The sequence below is a fragment of the Panulirus ornatus genome, chromosome 6 (assembly GCF_036320965.1).
Source record: "Panulirus ornatus isolate Po-2019 chromosome 6, ASM3632096v1, whole genome shotgun sequence".
Classification (NCBI taxonomy): domain Eukaryota; kingdom Metazoa; phylum Arthropoda; class Malacostraca; order Decapoda; family Palinuridae; genus Panulirus; species Panulirus ornatus.
The window spans coordinates 54,100,867-54,121,532 of NC_092229.1; the positions used below are offsets into that span (position 1 = coordinate 54,100,867).

Consider the following 20,666-nt stretch of genomic DNA (forward strand, 5'->3'; position numbering starts at 1 on the left):
GACTGTTATTAATATAATCATACCACTAAAAGGTCTTGACCTAATAAAGCCTCTCCATATGTCGTAAAAGTGTGTACAGGACGACTTAGCAGGTCGCGTGACTTACTGTCCCAGGAATGTCTGGCAGAAGGTATACTGCAGAGACTGTGCAAGGCAGCAAACATCGTGCTTATCTTTAAGAGAGGAGGCAGGAAAATCGCCTTGAATGTCCAGACCATCCGCCTCGCTAGCAAGTGTGATCTGCAAGATACTGGTAATCAGATGACAAATGGATGATCACTGGCATGAGAGACTACTAACATAGAGAGATAACACACACGGGTTCAGGAACTGAGGATGTGCGTCACCCAGTCACTCAGGAGGTCCACAAAAGACTTACTTCTAATTTGGACAGAGATACAAAAGAATGGACTCTGTACTCCTGTACTGTCAGACGGTGTTTGACACTGTACCATACAGCAGGACGTTAAAAAAAAAAAAAGTTGGATATCTGGGCAGACATAAGAGGAAGTCGCCTTTAATTGGATAGAAAACTGTCTTGTGGTCGGGGGAAACTTACCGTAATGGACTGGGGCTACCAGTGAGGTGCCGCAGCGATAACACATAACACGAGACTTGCATCAACGTACGAAGGCACCTTGACACACTGCCAGCTTGGTTTGACGCTGGCTGATTGAAAATAGAGCCAAAAGTGAATGCAAACTGATGTCGGACGGAACAGAGCGAGACAAAGGACTGGATACGAATATAATCGAGAGGGAAATATGGCACAAGGACTCTGTCTGTGAGAGGGACGACACACTCAGGAACCGGCACCGTACCAACCTGAGGCCAGCACATCAGGAGAACCATAAACGAGACAAACTGTCTTCAACTTATAATCAAAACAACTTTAAAGTGTATGGATACGGGAATGTCCAACAACCTAACAACACTGTGATACAAGGACCAATTTGGAAGAGTCTTCTCCATTCTGGTCATCAAAATAATACTAAAAAAAAAAATACAGAGAACTAATACAGAAAGTCCACGGAAAGACACGCGTATGGTTCCCGAAATAAATGAGGTGAGGTGCAATGAGAGATCAGAGATAACAAAACGGCCATCCAGGGGGAAAGATAAGAGTCAGGGGAGAAGATCACAACCTTCAAGTTTCTAAACCAGTTTGACGACGTTAAGACGTAAGAGATTTTCAAGAGACACATATACAGAACAACACGAGGAAATAACGAGAAATGAAACTGTAAATATTGACACCATACAACAGTTTTGAAATGTATAATGACAGAGGAAGTTCAAAAGATGGGATCCTACGAGTGTACAAATCTCTCACCGTACTACATAAGTTGACAATTGCACAAACTCTCTCTCTCTCTCTCTCTCTCTCTCTCTCTCTCTCTCTCTCTCTCTCTCTCTCTCTCTCTCTCTCTCTCTCTCTCATATCTCTTATCATCTCTGTCATCGAGACTATTTAACAACAAACAATGCTGCTATCAGCCACTCCGGGAGGAGCTACCCAAATTGGCCAGTTTCCGGCCGTCTCCTCCACCACCACCACCGCCACTGTCCTTGCCCCAGGCACGGACCAACACCACACCCAAACTTCACAAGCATCTCGCCCTTACGACCATTTACTGCACGGGTCAAACTCCACACCCGGCCACACGTAAACACGGACCTGACACACTGATCCTCTGTGAAAACTCGTCCTTCCGACCTCTACCTACAAGGGTCAAATTCCTCATATGACCACTTCTAAAGAGGGAGCTGGTCTATCTAACCTCAATGGAGGCTCATCCTTACTGCCCCTAAGAAGAAGGATCAAATTTTAGCCATGTATAAAATGTACTGTCCACTACATGTTGGGGGACAGTTACACAGAGCTACGCTGATACATAGACAACACAGACCCTAGTCTGAGCGAGGTCAGGCGGCAGTAACATTATGAGAGAGAGAGAGAGAGAGAGAGAGAGAGAGAGAGAGAGAGAGAGAGAGAGAGAGAGAGAGAGGCTACACTATAGAGTCATACAGACAAAGAGGAAGAGGCTGCAGCGCCGGTGTAGTACTGGTACAGACTTACAAACACTGTGGCCTTGGCCATACTGAGGACACACACACATACACACACACACACACACACACACACACACACACACACACACACACACGTACAAATACCCAATACACACACAAACACTATATACACAAAAACACAGAATCATGAATACACAAAAACAAATACAAACAAACAATTTTTTATGCAAACATATCAGAGAAAACTATTCGACGAGAAGCAACAACGAACCACCTCTGAAGTGCATGATCTATGGTCGTGAAGGTTGGGAGGACCCGGCCTCCCATCATGATGATCGACGACAATCTCCTTATGATCACATGTGAGACACTCGAAGTCACAGTTGTACTATATGGGAAGGACAGGTAACACAAGACCTGATGGTCTATGACGAGGTTATCTGCTGGAGGACAGTACATGGGAAGGGCAGGTAACACAAGACCTGATGGTCTATGATGAGGTTATCTGCTGGAGGACAGTACATGGGAAGGACAGGTAACACAAGACCTGATGGTCTATGACGAGGTTATCTGCTGGAGGACAGTACATGGGAAGGACAGGTAACACAAGACCTGATGGTCTATGATGAGGTTATCTGCTGGAGGACAATACATGGGAAGGGCAGGTAACACAAGACCTGATGGTCTATGACGAGGTTATCTGCTGGAGGACAGTACATGGGAAGGACAGGTAACACAAGACCTGATGGTCTATGACGAGGTTATCTGCTGGGAGAGAGTTACAGTGTCCAACATCACTAAATCCTTATTGATGGAGTCAGTACAGCATTATACAGCCGGAGCTGATGATACCCGTCAGTCAATAGGAGTCATTACTCCTATAGGCCGAACAAGAACTTTAGCTTCATCCCCATAATGTGATCCTTGTTTTCCCTTTAGAACAATAAAATCGGTTGGTTAAGTATAGTTAAGTATGGCATACCATTTTCTGAGGCTACACGGGGAATCGGGCATTTCCAGCAATAATTTCGAAAGAGTGGCCGTTTCCAGGTGTAATCTGGAAGCCTGGACACTGACTGGCCACCTCTCAGCGGTACCTGAGAGAGGCTGGCTGGTCTCCACGGCCATCTGGACACGGTGGGAACGATCCAAAACTTGAGTCTTCTGAGAGAGAAAAGTATATATATATATATATATATATATATATATATATATATATATATATATAGAGAGAGAGAGAGAGAGAGAGAGAGAGAGAGAGAGAGAGAGAGAGAGCAGGCGCAGTAACCCGTACCATCAAGAAGACAATGGTCATAGCCCTGGCCGTCGCCACACCACAGTGTTAAAGTTAGGTAGCGCCTCACCCGCACCCCGGGGTACAACCCCGCAACACGGGGCAACCCCGGCAGGACTCCCGAGGGTACAACCCCGCAACACCGGGCAACCCGCGAGTCGCAGAACACCTTTTTTTCTTCCCCTGTAATTCAATCACGGTGACCCGGTTCCCGCCGGACCCCTCGTACAGACTCCATATCCTCTCCACCACCCTACCCCCACCACCACCCCTGCCGCGTACCGGTGTCCAGACTGAAGTTCAAATCCAATGGCTACTTTCGTCTTGTGTTTTTTCCACCAAATGCAATTTCTTGGTCGTCCTAACAGAATGACATAATGAACACATCAAATGTAATTCAGATTAATCTTAAGTAATCCAATATGATGAATACAACGAATCTAAGTAATTTCCTATATAACGTCCTAATAAACATATCAAATATAATTTCAACTTAATGTAATTACCTACATAACAAATATCACATCTCACTAAATGTAATTCAGCTCATGAGACAGACGTGAGGTAAGGTGAGGTGAGGTCACAATTGGGTCTTCTCCAGGAGTCGAAATGGGACGAGTAAATAAGAAGCAAAGTCCCGAACTGTGGCCATCCATGACGCAGGACAGAATACTGATGGAAAATAATAAAAACAAGTGTAGGAATCGACCTGCACACCTTGGGGTGTTCTTGTGTGACCGACTGAAGTCTTCAAGGCGGACATATTGCGAGAAGAAGGAAAGACGATGTAAAGATGACGATTACCATAGCTTAGCTGTTGCAGGAGAGAAGGCATGACAAAGGTCAAAGCTTTGTGTGGCTAATCACACGTAACTAAAACTATGGGAAGCAACAGTGGGTCTGAGAGGAGAAGCCAAACACTTGTACAGAGTTCTCATCACAATGTGAACACACTCGAGCCGAACTGGGCCAGTGTGGGGAGGTGGGCCAGCCAGGACCTTGACGTGACGACAGATATGTGTCCCAGGTTGGGATCTGCCACCAGAGAGAGAGAGAGAGAGAGAGAGAGAGAGAGAGAGAGAGAGAGAGAGAGAGAGAGAGAGAGAGAGAGAGAGAATGGGAGCTAATTACAGCCCTCCAGTTTCTAAACGAATCGTACGACACAGTGAACAGTTGTTCATGAGAGGCGGCACCTGGGTAGCCAGGGGCCATGACAACACGTGAGCTGGTTAGTGCAGATGTAAAGACATGATGGACGGCTGGGAGGAGGCGTGCTTGGCGTGGTCTGGATCAAAGAAACTGTGAAGGACCAGCAGTTCACAAATGTGGTTTAAAATGCTACTTGATGGGAGAGAAAGTTCACTATATGGGGCCCCATGAGCGTCCATATCTTCCCTTGTACTGTACAGATAGGTAATTAATTACTATGTTAACCCTCGGCAACACGACACCGACGCTTGAGCACGAAGGTTCGACCATTATCTACAAGCAGCACCACCTACTCTACATATAGACCCCCTCTGTCTACATATAGCACCTCCTTGTCTACGTATAGATCCCCCTTGTCTACATACAACACCTTCTTGTCTACATATAACACCTCGTCTATTTATAGATCCCCCTGTCTACATACAACACCCTCCTGTCTACATCTGACCCCCTACCAGCCTACATAATGGGCTTTCCCTCACCCACAGGTTACCCCCGTGCCCACACTACGGCTGCATACTCTGCTTCCCACACCACCACCACCACCACCATTGCTGCCCCACACCACCACCACCACCACCATTGCTGCCCTACACCACCACCACCATTGCTGCCCCACACCTGTTAAACCCATACAGCGGGAGCCCCCCCCCCCCCTACTTAATAACGATGTCATTGTACCACAGGTCCGTCTGATGGCTGGCTCCCGCTGCCCTGCCCCCTCCCCCAACCATTAAATACCTGATGGGAACGCGTCACAGCTGACAACCCCGGCACAATTTACGGCCTCCAGGTGATAGATGGTCGTCCAGACGTGGTGGTGGTGGATGGAGGGGGAGGAGGGATCGCGTGGTGGTGGCGAGAGAGAAAGAGTGCTAGTGATGGTGTACTAAGGTGGTGGAGAGAGGGAGTGTGGTAGTGCTGGTGGTGGGTGCGTGGGTGGGGAAGAGAGTGGCATAGACTAAGTAGAAGTAATAATAATAATAATAATAATAATAATAATAATAATAATAATAATAATAATAATAATAAAATGTTTACATAAATAATCACATCTTTTCAACTCTAGTACTCATGGCTGTAGAGTATATCCTACTCTTCAACCTTCATTCATCTCAATATCCTTCAATACCTTCGTATAGTTTCTCATTACCAAATCTGTTACATCTTCGATCCATGGTGCAGTACCTGCCGTGCCACCCCCTACACTGCTATGCCACACCCTACACAGTTGTGCCACACCCTACACCTGCCGTGCCACCCCCTACACTGCTGTGCCACACCCTACACAGCTGTGCCACACCCTACACCTGCCGTGCCACACCCTACACTGCTGTGCCACACCCTACACTGCTCTGCCACACCCTGCACCTGCCGTGCCACACCCTACAATGCTGTGCCACACCCTACACTGCTCTGCCACACCCTGCACCTGCCGTGCCACACCCTACACCTGCCGTACTGCGGACTCCAACACCGCGGTCATACATCATCCTGGACTGTCTGGGATTCCATGGCCATTTCAAACCCACTTCTCGTGGGACGCACGTTTCACCATTGTAATCCTTTAACCCATGAGCACGACGGTCCGACCCTTGATCACGACGGTCCGATCCTCGATGTCGACGGTCCGACACTTGCGCAACAGGATGTTGCAGCCCTCGAGCACTTCGACCTGGCCTGAAGCCACATTGAATGATAGCAACAAATCTCAGCTGCAACTCTTCAGGCGCGTCACTGGCCCACCCTCGGCCCTAAGACTGCCCCTCTGCGCCATGGGCTACTTAGGCATGAACGCAGCTGTCTACTGTTGTATGTCGGCGGCGCGCACACCACGTACACTAGTCTACAATTAGTGGCTTGTAGAGGAGGCCTGGTCGGTGGCGTCTACAATACGGAAGAGGTGGAGCAGGGAGGGACGGAGGGGTGGTGGTGGCGGCGGCGGTGTGCGTGTAGAAGCGATATAATCAGGAGACCGTCAACATGACGTGATTACACAGGTATTCGGTACAACGTACATCGCCAGAGCCGCACTCTGTACCGGCGACTGGCTTGCCTGTTCGTTCTGTCACTGCCGGCAGCTTAGGGTCATTATCGGCAGCTTAGGGCAGGTTATATGGAACAACACACACACACACACACACACGCGACTCTACTATGGTGTTAGCGTTGACAATAGCTCTCCCGACATCGTCCTAAAAAAAAAAAAGTAACAGCTCCAGAACTGGACTACCGCCAACTACGTCACCGTTTATCCAAACCAAAGCTTCCAACCCTTCCCCACCCCCTACTGTCTCACTAGGCCTCAGTCTCCTTCATGTTATTCAGTCCACCAAGTTTCCAACCCTGCCCCACCTCCTACTGTCTCACTGTCTGTTCTCCCCACTCGCTGCTCTAGTTCTAAACAGATCCAGTCAAAGTGCTTCACCTAAGTGGTGGCCATCAACCAACTTTCCCATTCTAACCAAACCTCTTTCTGGGCTGTTCTCCCTCCCTGTACTGGCCCCAGATGACCCTGCCAACCAACCCTCTCATTGTAACCAGCCTCTTCTTCGGCTCATTTTCCCCTCCCACTTTCAACCCTTGAGGCCTGCAAAGACTTCTGCCATCCACTTACACTCACAGTCTCTCTCTCTACTAAAAGAATAACTAAGCCGTCTGTGAGTGAGTCCACACACCTTCAGCCCCAGAGGAGACGTAATGTCATCCCTCCCGTCTCCTACCCCACCATACCCGTCTCCTACCCCCAGCTCAGCCATCTCCACCCCTAGAGAGTATCGTGTTCCAACCAGACCTTCTTCCTTCCCTCCACACTCCGCTATCTGTATCACTCTACAACACTTGCTGTCCCGTGATGGCCATAACACCTCGACTCTCTTCTTAAAAGGCGAAGGCTGTTTGTGTGTGTGTGTGTGTGTGTGTGTGTGTGTGAGAGAGAGAGAGAGAGAGAGAGAGAGAGAGAGAGAGAGAGAGAGAGAGAGAGAGAGAGAGAGAGAGAGAGAGAGAGACCTATTTTCCATCAAACTTTCTGTATTGGCAACCTTTCTCCCAAATTCAGCATCACCAACAGGTTCATCTGACTCAGCATGGCCAACCGGTCCACCAACCTCAGCATGGCCAACCGGTCCACCCCAGTGCAGGGGAAGTTAAGCATACACTTCGGCCTGGCCAGAGAGAGCACGAGTTCCCGGTTCAGCCACATCTTGTGAGAGCCATGGAGACCATCACCAGCCAGAAGGCCCCTCAACATCACCAGGCAGAGGGCCTTCATCACCAAGTAGACGACCCCATCAACACCAAGCAAAGGGCTCTATCATCACCAAGCACAGGACCTCCACTCCCCCCCCCCCCCACCCCTTACCAAGCAGAAGGATCACCCTCCCCCCAAAAAACGAAACAAATGAGCTCTTCATCAAGCAGGACCCCATCACCACATTAAGGACCCCTCAGCAAGCAGAGGGACCCGCATCCATGCATTAGTTCCCATCACCAAGCACAAGACCTTATGTCCAAGCACAGAGGACAACGCCAACCTTGCGTCATTCCTCATCACCACCATCATTAACATTCCCGATCGCGCAAGCTGACCCCACAAGAGCCGGAGAGGGAAGGAGTCTGGCGGAGACAAGGCAGTCAGCCAGCCAGCCAGCAGCCTTGAAGCAATGTATAATTATGTCCATTTACAACAGCAAACACTTCCCCGGCAGCTACGCCAGATCAGTAACAGGATTCCTGACCACCTCTCATCGCTGAATGACCACTTACAGAACCCCAAGAAAAAGTAATGACTTTAAACAAAAAAAGTAATTAATGATATCCGGTAGGAGAAAAAAATATCATCCCTGAGTTTCAGTATTGTCAGCAACATTCCTCCACATCATGAGGCACAAGAGTAGAAGCTTAGAACAACACATTTGTCAATCCCTGAACACCGAGGTTGCAGGAAGTGAGGGCTTCACTAGGTCTCGATTGTTGTCATTCACGCAGGCTAGCCTGGCGGAGTAGCATGACCGCCTGCGAACGTGTTCTAACATGTCTAAAACACCATCTCATACTATAATAGACCACAAACCTACTTACAAACAAAAGTCTAAACTCAACCGCCCATCTAAGCAATACATACAGCCCCATCTACTCACAGCAACTGCTGACCAACATGACAAACCCTAATAAATCATTTCGAGCAAGCCTTCACCATGGCCACGGAAGCGGCATCACAAGGGGCAACTAACCTCCTATCAAAAATGTCGGTCGACTGATGAACGCTCAGTTGAATGTGTCTGTTTCTTCTCGCTGCAATACTGTTTACTCACATTGCACAGATTACCTCTGTGGTAAGAGAGAAACACACACATACACACACACACACACAAATACACGTACATTATACATACACATGAACAAATAAGATGACTAAAGTTTCATTCACAAAACACAAACAGAAGCTAACGGGTACAAACAGAAACACAATATATATATGTATATATATATATATATATATATATATATATATATATATATATATATATATATATATATATATATATATAATTTTTTTTCATACTATTCGCCATTTCCCGCATTAGCGAGGTAGCGTTGAGAACAGAGGACTAGGCCTTTGAGGGAATATCCTCACCTGGCCCCCTTCTCTGTTCCCTCTTTTGGAAAATTAAAAAAAAAAGCGAGAGGGGAGGATTTCCAGCCACCCGCTCCCTCCCCTTTTAGTCGCCTTCTACGACATGCAGGGAATACGTGGGAAGTATTCTTTCTCCCCTATCTCCATATATATATATATATATATATATGGTTATTAGGTACAGTAGGGTTGAGGGTCAAGTCAATTGGGAGGTGAGTTTGAATGGAGAAAAACTGGAGGAAGTGAAGTGTTTTAGATATCTGGGAGTGGATCTGGCAGCGGATGGAACCATGGAAGCGGAAGTGGATCATAGGGTGGGGGAGGGGGCGAAAATTCTGGGGGCCCTGAAGAATGTGTGGAAGTCGAGAACATTATCTCGGAAAGCAAAAATGGGTATGTTTGAAGGAATAGTGGTTCCAACAATGTTGTATGGTTGCGAGGCGTGGGCTATGGATAGAGTTGTGCGCAGGAGGATGGATGTGCTGGAAATGAGATGTTTGAGGACAATGTGTGGTGTGAGGTGGTTTGATCGAGTGAGTAACGTAAGGGTAAGAGAGATGTGTGGAAATAAAAAGAGCGTGGTTGAGAGAGCAGAAGAGGGTGTTTTGAAGTGGTTTGGGCACATGGAGAGAATGAGTGAGGAAAGATTGACCAAGAGGATATATGTGTCGGAGGTGGAGGGAACGAGGAGAAGAGGGAGACCAAATTGGAGGTGGAAAGATGGAGTGAAAAAGATTTTGTGTGATCGGGGCCTGAACATGCAGGAGGGTGAAAGGAGGGCAAGGAATAGAGTGAATTGGAGCGATGTGGTATACCGGGGTTGACGTGCTGTCAGTGGATTGAATCAAGGCATGTGAAGCGTCTGGGGTAAACCATGGAAAGCTGTGTAGGTATGTATATTTGCGTGTGTGGACGTATGTATATACATGTGTATGGGGGGGGTTGGGCCATTTCTTTCGTCTGTTTCCTTGCGCTACCTCGCAAACGCGGGAGACAGCGACAAAGTAAAAAAAAAAAAAAAAAAAAAAAAAATATATATATATATATATATATATATATATATTTTCATACTATTTGCCATTGCCCGCGTTAGCAAGGTAGTGTTAAGAACAATAGACTGAGCCTTTGAGGGAATATCCTCACTTGGCCCCCTTCTTTGTTCCTCTTTTGGAAAATTAAAAAATGAGAGGGGAGGATTTCCAGCCTCCAACTCCCTCCCCTTTTATTCGCCTTCTACGACAGGCAGGGAATATGTGGGAAGTATTCTTTCTCCCCTATCCCCAGGGATAATATATATATTTGCAACTTAATTATTTTTCCATGGGTTATCCTGGACACTTCATATGCCCTGGTTCAGTCCATCAACAGCACATTGACCCCAGTATACCACATTGTTGCAATTCACTTTATTTCGTGCACATCTTTCACCCTCGTGCATATGCACTTCAGGCCCTGATCACTCAAAATCTTTTTCACTCCATCCTTCCATCTCTAATTTGGTCTCCCTATTTTCATTGTTCCCTCAACTTCTGACATATATCTTCTTCATCAACAATTCCACACTCATTCTCTCCATATGTCCAAACCATTTCAACATGCACTCTTCTGCCCTCTCAACCATACTCTTTTTATTACCACACATCTCTCTTACCCTCTCAATACTTACTCGATCAAACCACCTCACACCACATATTGTCCTTAAACATATCATTTCCAACACATCCACCCTCCTCAGCATAACCCTATCTATAGCCAAGGCCTCTCATCCATATAATATTGTTGGGACTGCTACTCCTTCAAACCCATTTTTTCCCTCGAAGATAACGTTCTCTATTTCCATACATTCTTCAGTGCTCCCAGAACCTTCAACCCTCCCATACCACATGACTCACCTCTGTTTCCATGTTTCCTTTCACTGCCATGTCCACTCCCAGATATCTAGAACACTTCACTCCTCCAATTTTTCTCCATCCAGACTTATATCTCAACTAACTTGTCCCTCACCCCTGCTGAACTTAATAACCTTGCTTTTATTCACATTCACTCTCAACTCTCTCCTTTCATATACTCTCCCACACTCAGTCACCATCTTTTGCCAATATGTACAATGAAATAACTTTCTGGAAAGCCCAGCCTGAAAATACACAGGCTTTCATTGCAGTCTGCAGGTCATGTTGCAAGCAGAAGGATGAGTTGGAAAGCTCATAACCCTTCAACAAGCTTATGCTGGCACACCCTATATCTTGTAATTACAGGAATACTGAAATTATCATAAATAAAAGAGAGTATATAAATCATGTGTAAACAATATTTTTCTTTTTATAAAAAATGCTCACTTGTAAATATAATGAATGGGTGTTCAAAATTCCACATTTCTTTAGCTCCTCATGACATTCAGGCTTTTATCCAACAGGAAAATGCCTTTGTTTATCTAACAAACTTGCACTTCTACAGCTGTGATAGTAGAATGCAGTAAATATTGATGCCTCCCAGTATAAAATGCCTCGTCTAAACCATGAATTGAACAAATATCTAATGATGCTCGAGGACATACAAGGGGGTAGCTAGAACAGCACCTTGCTCTGCCGAAGGACAGCATATGGAAAGATTAGTGCTAATAACAATACAGTGTCTTGAAAGATCTCATATGAAATCAAAGGTTACAACACAAATGAATAATTTGAGCTAATGACTTTATAAAATATTCAGTAGAGAAATGGAGATACAAGTACACAAAGAACTCATTGAGGAGTAACTACAGGCAGGTAATATATTACCATCAACAGTAAAGAAGACCAATGCTGATATTTCACAAGCATCGAAAGCAAAGCTGACAATCGAGAAGCAAAATTCCATAATTCCCACAAAAAATTAAGTTGGTTGAAGCTAAAAATAAAAAAAAATCATATCTCCAGCATTCATTCCAATACCCCAAGGAATAGTATATGTCGTATGAAATATTAGAACCAATGAAAGCAAATATTATCAAGAGCAAAGAGAACTATTCAGCAAAAAAATTAAAGTAAATACTATCAAGAGCACAGAGAACTATTCAGCAAAAAAATAATCTTATTTCTTTCCGCTCAATTCCAGTAAAGTGCGTTTTGCCAACGAACAGTAATGGCATTCCCCACCTTATGTAATAGATATGCTCCATACACAAAAGTCTGGTATGCTAAACCTGTTTTCCCACAGACTCATTACATAATAAGACATTATAAACATAATCTTAAAAATGCATTCTTACCAAACTGTTTTTTTTACAAAATATTAATAGTAACAAAAATAAGGCACAGAAATAAAATAACGATAATAATCTAGCACTAAGACGCAATGAAGTAATAAAAATACTATCGCTCACAGGGTTAATGGTGCCTTTTACTATCATTCTCTTTTATCATTATTTCTTTACTAGTAATCAAACAAGGTTTAAAAATTTCAATCTATCCCTTTCAGACACAGAAGTCTATGAGAACAATTTTGCCTCCCATTAAATGAACTGGTTGTCTAATCAATTAGTACCATTACAGCAAAATACAGGTAAATGAGCTGCTGTTAAGCATGGAATACCTGTAATGCTTCCACCAATCATTTTTGAACATGTACTCCAATAACTCCCAATCTAGATTGCAGTCATTTAACAACCTTAAAAAAATGTTTTATCCAAATAGAGAGTGATATATAACTAACCTGAACATAACAGCACAGTGAAAGTGAGAGTGTTATGGAAATATGAAAAAAAAAATAGTAGAGGTTGTGCTGAAAAGAATGGTGAAAATCCTCCAACACAGCAAAAGAAAACAAGCAAAACTATGTATTACATAAATTGTGTTCTTCCCTGCCTTACTTTAATAACAACATTAAGGATATCATAAGCATAATAAACCCTAAAAGTAATGTGGAGATTTCCATAAATGTCTTTGGGGAAAGTTTGGCTGTCATGTGTAATGCACCGAAACCACAGCTCCCTATCCACATCCAGGCCGCCCCACAGATATTTCAATGGTTTACACCAGACGCTTCACATGCCCTGGTTTAGTCCACTGACAGCACGTTGACCCCAGTATACCACAGCATTGCAATTCATTCTATTACTTGCATGCCTCTCATCCTCTTGTATGTTCAGGCCCGGATCACTCAAAGTCTTTTTTACTCCAGCCTTCCACCCCCAATTTGGTCTCTTGCTTCTCCTTGTTCCCTTCACCTCTGACACATATATCTTCTTTGTCATTCTTTCATCACTCATTCTTTCCATATGTCCAAATCACTTTAACACACTCTCTTCCACCCTCTCAACCAAATTCTCTATTTCCACACATCTCTCTTACCTTTTCGTTACTTCCTCGATCAAACCACCTCACACCACATACTGTCCTCAACCATTTCATTTCCAACACATTCACCCTCCTCCGTACAACCCTATCCCATGACTCGCAACCGTATAATACTGCTAGAACTACTATTCCTTCAAACATACTCATTTCTGCTCTCCGAGATATCATTCTCACCTTCCATACATTCCTCATTGCTCCCAGAATCTTCACTCCCTTCCCCACCCTGCGACACCTCCGCTTCCATGGTTCCATTTGCTGCTAGGTCCACTCCCATACATCTAAAACACTTTACTTCCTCCAATCTTTTTTCATTCAGACTTACTTCCCAATTAATTTGTCCCTCAACCCTACTGAACCTAATAACCTTGCTCTTATTCACATTTACTCTCAACTTCCTCCTTTCACACACTTTTCCAAACTTGGTTACCAACTTCTGCAGTTTCTCACTCAAACAGGCCAACACTGCTGTATCACTGGCAAATAACAACTGACTTACTTCCCAGCATGTCATCCCCAACAGACTGCATACTCACCCCTCTCTCCAAACCTCTTGCATTTACCTTCCTAACCACCTTATCCATTAACACATTAAACAACCATGAGGAAATCACACATCTCTACTGCAGACTGACCTTCACTGAGAACCAATTACTCTCTTTTCTTCCTACACGCACACATGCCTTAAATCCTTGGTAAAATCTTTTTACTGCTTCTAGCAGCTTACCTCCCATACCATATATATGTATATATATATATATATATATATATATATATATATATATATATATATATATATATATATATATATATATATCATCATTCTATTTACTATACATAATCGCTGTTTCCCGCACCAGCAAAGAAACAGATGAAGAATGGCCCTTCTATTCATACAGACAGATGTATACATAAACGCCCACATACGCTCATATACATACATATACATATCAGCATATACAAACATATACACACACATATGCAAACATTACATACATACATATGTACATATTCAACTTGCTTGCCTGCATCCATTCCTGATGCTAGCCTGCCACACAGGAAAACAGCTTCACTATCCCCTGCTTCAGCGAGGCAGTGCCAGGATATACAGGCAAAAAGGCCACATTCATTCACACTCAGTCTATAGCTGTCATGTGTAATGCACCAAACCCACAGCTCCCTATCCACATCCAGGCCCCACAGACTCTGGGGAGAGGGGAGAAAGAATACTTCCCACATACTCCATGCATGTCATAGAAGGCGACTAAATGGGGAAGGAACAAGAGGCTGGAAATCCTCCCCTCTCATTTTTTTTAATTTTCCAAAACATGGAACAGGGAAGGGGGCCAAGTAAGGATATTCCCTCTAAGGCTCAGTCCCCTGTTCTTAATGCTACCTCACTAATATGGAAAATGGCAAATTTGTATGAAAAAAATAGTAAAAGCTTTGTGGAAGATGAAAGCTGGCAAGGAGGCAGGTTTGGATGGTATTGTAGTGCAATTTATCAAAAAAGTGTGTGACTATTGTTGATTAGTTGGCAAGGACATTCAGTGTATGTACAGGTCATGGTGAAGTGCCTGAGGATTAGCAGAATGCATGCATAGTGCCAATTTTGTATACAAAGACAAAGGGGATAGAGATAAAGGTGAGTGTTCAAATTAAAGAGGTATAAGTTTGTTGAGTATTCCTGGGAAAATATATGGGGGGTCATTGATTGAGAGGGTAAAGGCATGTACAGAGCATCAGACTGGGGAAGAGCAGTGTGGTTTCAGAAGTGGTAGAGGATATGTGGATCAGGTGTTAGCTTTGAAGAATGTATGTGAGACATACTTAAAAAACAAATGGATTTGTATGTAGCATTTATGGATCTGGAGAAGGCATATGACAGGGTTGATAGAGATGTTTTGTGGAAGGTTTTAAGAGTATATGATGTGGGAGGTAAGTTGCTAGAAGCAGTGAAAAGTTGTTACCAAGGATGTATGGCGTGTGTACAAGTGGGAAGAGAGGAAAGTGATTGGTTCCCAATGAATGTCGGTTTGCGGCAAGGGGGGTGTGATGTCTCCATGGTTGTTTACCTTGTTTATGGATGGGGTGGTTAGGGAGATGAATGCAAGAGTTTTGGAGAGAGAGGCAAGTATGCAGTCTGTTGTGGATGAGAGGGCTTGGGGAGTGAGTCAGTCACTGTTCACTGATGACACAGCGCTGGTGGCTGATTCGGGTGAGAAACTGCAAAAGTTGGTGACTGAGTTTGGTAAAGTGTGTGAAAGAAGAAAGTTGAGAGTAAATGTGAATAAGAGCAAGGTCATTAGGTTCAGTGGGGTTGAGGGACAAGTTAACTGGGAGGAAAATTCGAATAGAGAAAAACTGGAGGAAGTGAAGTGTTTTAGATATCTGGGAGTGGACTTAGCAGTGGATGGAACCATGGAAGTGGAAGTGAGTCACAGGGTGGGTCAGGGGGCAAAGGTTCTGTGAGCACTGCAGAATGTGTGGAAAGCAAGAATGTTATCTCAGAGCAAAAATGGGTGTTTGAAGGAATAGTGGTTCCAACAATGTTATATGGCTGCGAGGCATCGGCTGTATATAGGGTTGTGCAGAGGTGGGTGGATGTGTTGGATATGAAATGTTTGAGGACAATATGTGGTGTGAAGTGGTTTGATCGAGTAAGTAATGAAAGGATAAGAGAGATGTGTGGTAATAAAAAGTGTGGTAGAGAGAGCAGAAGAGGGTGTGTTGAAATGGTTTGGACAAATTGAGAAAATGAGTGAGGAGAGATTGACAAAGAGGATATGTGTCAAAGGTGGAGGGAACAAGGAGAAGCAGGAGACCAAATTGGAGGTGGAAGGATGGAGTGAAAAAGATTTTGAGCGATTGGGGCCTAAACATGCAGGAGAGAGAAAGGTGTGCAAGGAATAGAGTGAATTGGAACCATGTGGAATACCGGGGGACAACGTGCTGTCAATGGATTGAACCAGGGCATGTGAAGCGTCTGGGGTAAACCATGGAAAGGTCTGTGGGGCCTGGATGTCGAAAGGGAGCTGTGGTTTCATTGCATTACATTTGACAGCTAGAGACTCAGTGTCAATGAATGTGGCCTTTTTTGTCTTTTCCTGGCACTAACTCACTCGAGGTGGGGGGAATGCTCTTTCATGTGGGGCAGGGTGGCGATGAGAATGGATGAAGGCAGCAAGTATGAATATGTACATGTGTATATATGTATATGTCTGTGTATGTATATGTATGTACACGTGAAATGTATATCTATGTATATGTGCATGTGTGGGCATTTATGTATATACACGTGTACGTGGGTGCGTTGGGCCATTCCTTGTCTGTTTGCTTGCGCTACCTAGCTAACATTGAAGACGGCGGTAATAATAATAATAATAATAATAATAATAATAATAATAATAAATAAATAAATAAAAAAAAATATATATATATATATATATATATATATATATATATATATATATATATATATATATATTCCACCCCCAATACTATTCGCCATTTCCCGCATTTGCGAGAAAGCGTTAACAACAGAGGACTCAGCCTTTGAGGGAATATCCTCACTTGGCCCCCTTCTCTGTTCCTTGTTTTGGAAAATCAAAAACGAAAGGGGAGGATTTCCAGCCCCCGCTCCCTCCCCTTTTAGTCGCCTTCTACGACACACAGGGAATACGTGGGAAGTATTCTTTCCCCCCTATATCTATCTATCTATCTATCTATATATATATATATATATATATATATATATATATATATATATATATATATATTTTTTTTTTTCTTTTTTGCTTTGTCGCTGTCTCCCGCGTTTGCGAGGTAGCGCAAGGAAACAGACGAAAGAAATGGCCCAACCCACCCCCATACACATGTATATACATACGTCCACACATGCAAATATACATACCTACACAGCTTTCAATGGTTTACACCAGACGCTTCACATGCCCTGATTCAATCAATATATATTCCTATGAGTCCACGGGGAAAATGAAACACGATAAGTTCCCTAGTGCACTTTCGTGTAATCATCACATCATCAGGGGAGACACAAGAAAGAAATATAACAGTCAGCTGACATACAACGAAGAGAAGTAGCTAGGACGGCATCTGGTAAACATGCGATTGTCCAAGACTATATATATATATATATATATATATATATATATATATATATATATATATATATATATATATTATCCCTGGGGATAGGGGATTAAGAATAATTCCCACGTATTCCCTGCGTGTCGTAGAAGGCGACTAAAAGGGGAGGGAGCGGGGGGCTGGAAATCCTCCCCTCTCGTTTTTTTTTTTAATTTTCCAAAAGAAGGAACAGAGGGGGCCAGGTGAGGATATTCCAAAAAAGGCCCAGTCCTCTGTTCTTAACGCTACCTCGCTAACGCGGGAAAATGCAAATAGTTTAAAAGAAAAAAGAAAAAGAATATATATATATATATATATATATATATATATATATATATATATATATATATATATATATATGTATATATATATATATATATATATATATATATATATATATATATATATATATATATATATCAATGCAGTTTTTGTTTGAGTGTGTGTGTGTGTGTGTGTGTGTGTGTGTGTGTGTGTGTGTGTGTGTGTTTTGGTATCCAATCCATAAGCAATTTCTGGCCACTGATGTACCAAAATGAAGTCATCTTAATACATCACAATATAAAATATGTCACGTTTTTCATATAAACCAGGAATATAAAAACTCGTTACCATTTGCATTGACTTACAAGTCATAATTTGTCACTACTTAAAACTAGTCAGCCTTTACATAATCAAAACCAAGGGGTATATGCAAACACATAACTAGCCATCATCTGCAAATACAAGAGAAATCATTTTGCATGAAAAAAGATCATGTAATGTAGCACCACACCCTGCAGATGCCATTCGACATCTCCAAATATGTATGTTTCTCAGATAATCACAACATCCAATAATATGCCCAAACCAGTCACAATAAACAGCTGCACATGCTTGTGTTCCCTGCAATAAAGCATCCATAAACCGTACAATACAAAGCGATGAAGCATGCATAACGTAACCGACTGTTGCACATGATCGCGTGCATGGCCAAGGTCGTAAGCAAGGACACAACGTGCTTTGAGCAGACCACCTAACGGCAGGCATGATCTTCCCAGCTCCCAGGGGTCAGAGCCGCAACTCTCACAGGCGGTAACATCTCTCACAGACGGTAATATATCCGTAGGACTATTGCATTAAACCCTCCTACCACTGTCCTACAATGACTTCTTCAGTGCAGAAGACGCTACCATAATAGCTCTGGAAAAGAACTAGGGTGTGTGGAACAAAGGCTGAGCTGACAGTAAACAAAGCGAACAGTTCACATTACACCCTTGAGTATAGTGGGAAGCCTATGAGTGGTGGTTAATTAATGGTAACTGTGAATTTCGCGACGCTTATTAGTTACTGCAGTTCACTAAAACGTACAGTAAGACCAGCATCAAGATGAATTCCATATCATGCAAATTTCTGGTCATTCTGCTCGAATAAAACTATCAGTGAAGCATACCTTCCTGCTGCAGATCAAACATTCCTCCGAGAGCAATTTCTAGCTCTTACTGAGCAATAATAATAATAATAATAATAATAATAATAATAATAATAATAATAATAATAAAAACATACATTTTTCAACAAAAAATAAGGCTAAAATCTACAGTGTAACATGCTAGTAGCCAGAAAAGACCACCCAACCTACAAAAGCCCACTGAGAGTCCGGCGGAGACCCCTTCAAAGCGCCGGAAAAAGCTTCTCATGCAGCGCTCAACACCAGCCCACAATATACACAGTCAACTCACTCTTCTTCTTGGCCATGTGTCCCTTAGCGTCCCTTACCCAGGCCACCGGTCGGCACAGCGTCCCGATGACACCCACGCACAGGGTCGTCAGGAACACCATCTTTAGGAGGTGGAAGGAAGAGCCACTCACACTACCACCTCCACCACCACCACCAGCACGAGTTTCAGTAAAGCACCGCCGACACTACCGCTATGTACATACACTTCACCAGCGGCTACCTCTACATATCTGATTATGTTAACACACCACTACCGCCAGAAATTATTTCCCCACTTAGACACAATATCCACGGGGCACAGAAGGTCGTGACTTAACCGCTGTTAGTAACAGACGCTGGACATTATACTCGGACGGGGACCAAAATCCATGCGAGTGTCGTGAGGTCCGGCGCACACCTAAGAGTGCGGGCTGAGGGGAGTGCTGCACCTACCGCTGCTGCTGCTGCTGCTGCTGGCGGAGTCGTCGTCATCATTGATCAGGCTCCCACGCCAGGCCGGCGTGGTCTTGTGACACACGGGGAAAACCTTAGACATGATGGCATTGGCATTCATTCACCTGCTGACTCTGCCGATGAGAGGGATCATGCCCGCTACATACCAGCGACACCACTAAAGTTATGTTGACTGACGGTCGTACACCGGAAGTGGGACACACACACACACACACACAAAACATACCAGAATAGTCTGCGTCCACGTCAGTTATAACATCTGTGATAAGTCATTACAGAAGAGCACTGACCAAAACCTGTTAACATTCGCACACAAAACTTTTTGAAAAACAGAAATCTTCGGAACCATACAGTAATATGAGGTTGTCGGCACTCCAAGGGTCAAAAAAAAAAAAAAAAAAAATGGGCGGGATTGGTGGAGGGAGGACGGGATGGTTGGCAGTGGCTTATCAACCTCTATTGTAGACCACGTAACCAGTGGCTAGCTGGCTCCAACACGCTCTCTCACAGCCACGCCCACCATATACTGACACGAATATGCTACACAAACACATGACAAACTCTCTCTCTCTCTCTCTCTCTCTCTCTCTCTCTCTCTCTCTCTCTCTCTCTCTCTCTCTCTCTCTCTGGGGCAGGAGTGGTAAAACAAGTTCCAAGCAATAACACTCAGAAGATAATAAATGGATATAATCTACATAAATATACAGGTATCAATAACCACATGGATGTTCACTCAGAAAAATTTTTCAGGCAACAATCAACTAAATACAATTCATAATATGCTATACATATTTCGGTGATGGATGATTAGCGATTATTTAGGGGAAGAGAAGGAAGTTA

General features: G+C 43.7%; 1 protein-coding gene across 2 annotated transcripts in view; it reads right to left on the bottom strand.

Moving 5' to 3' along the window:
• Dab (DAB adaptor protein) overlaps positions 1-19,954 on the bottom strand; it is a 112,612-nt gene extending 92,658 nt beyond the window's left edge. Inside the window, exon 1 of one of the 2 annotated variants that reach the window (XM_071662955.1) lies at positions 19,806-19,954. In XM_071662955.1, the coding sequence (XP_071519056.1) occupies positions 19,806-19,926 (121 nt within the window). In that variant the 5' untranslated portion in view covers positions 19,927-19,954. Of the gene's footprint in view, positions 1-19,374; positions 19,669-19,805 lie in introns of those variants that run through there. The other variant, XM_071662956.1, reaches the window with a different exon arrangement.
• Positions 19,955-20,666: the final 712 nt, after the last annotated feature.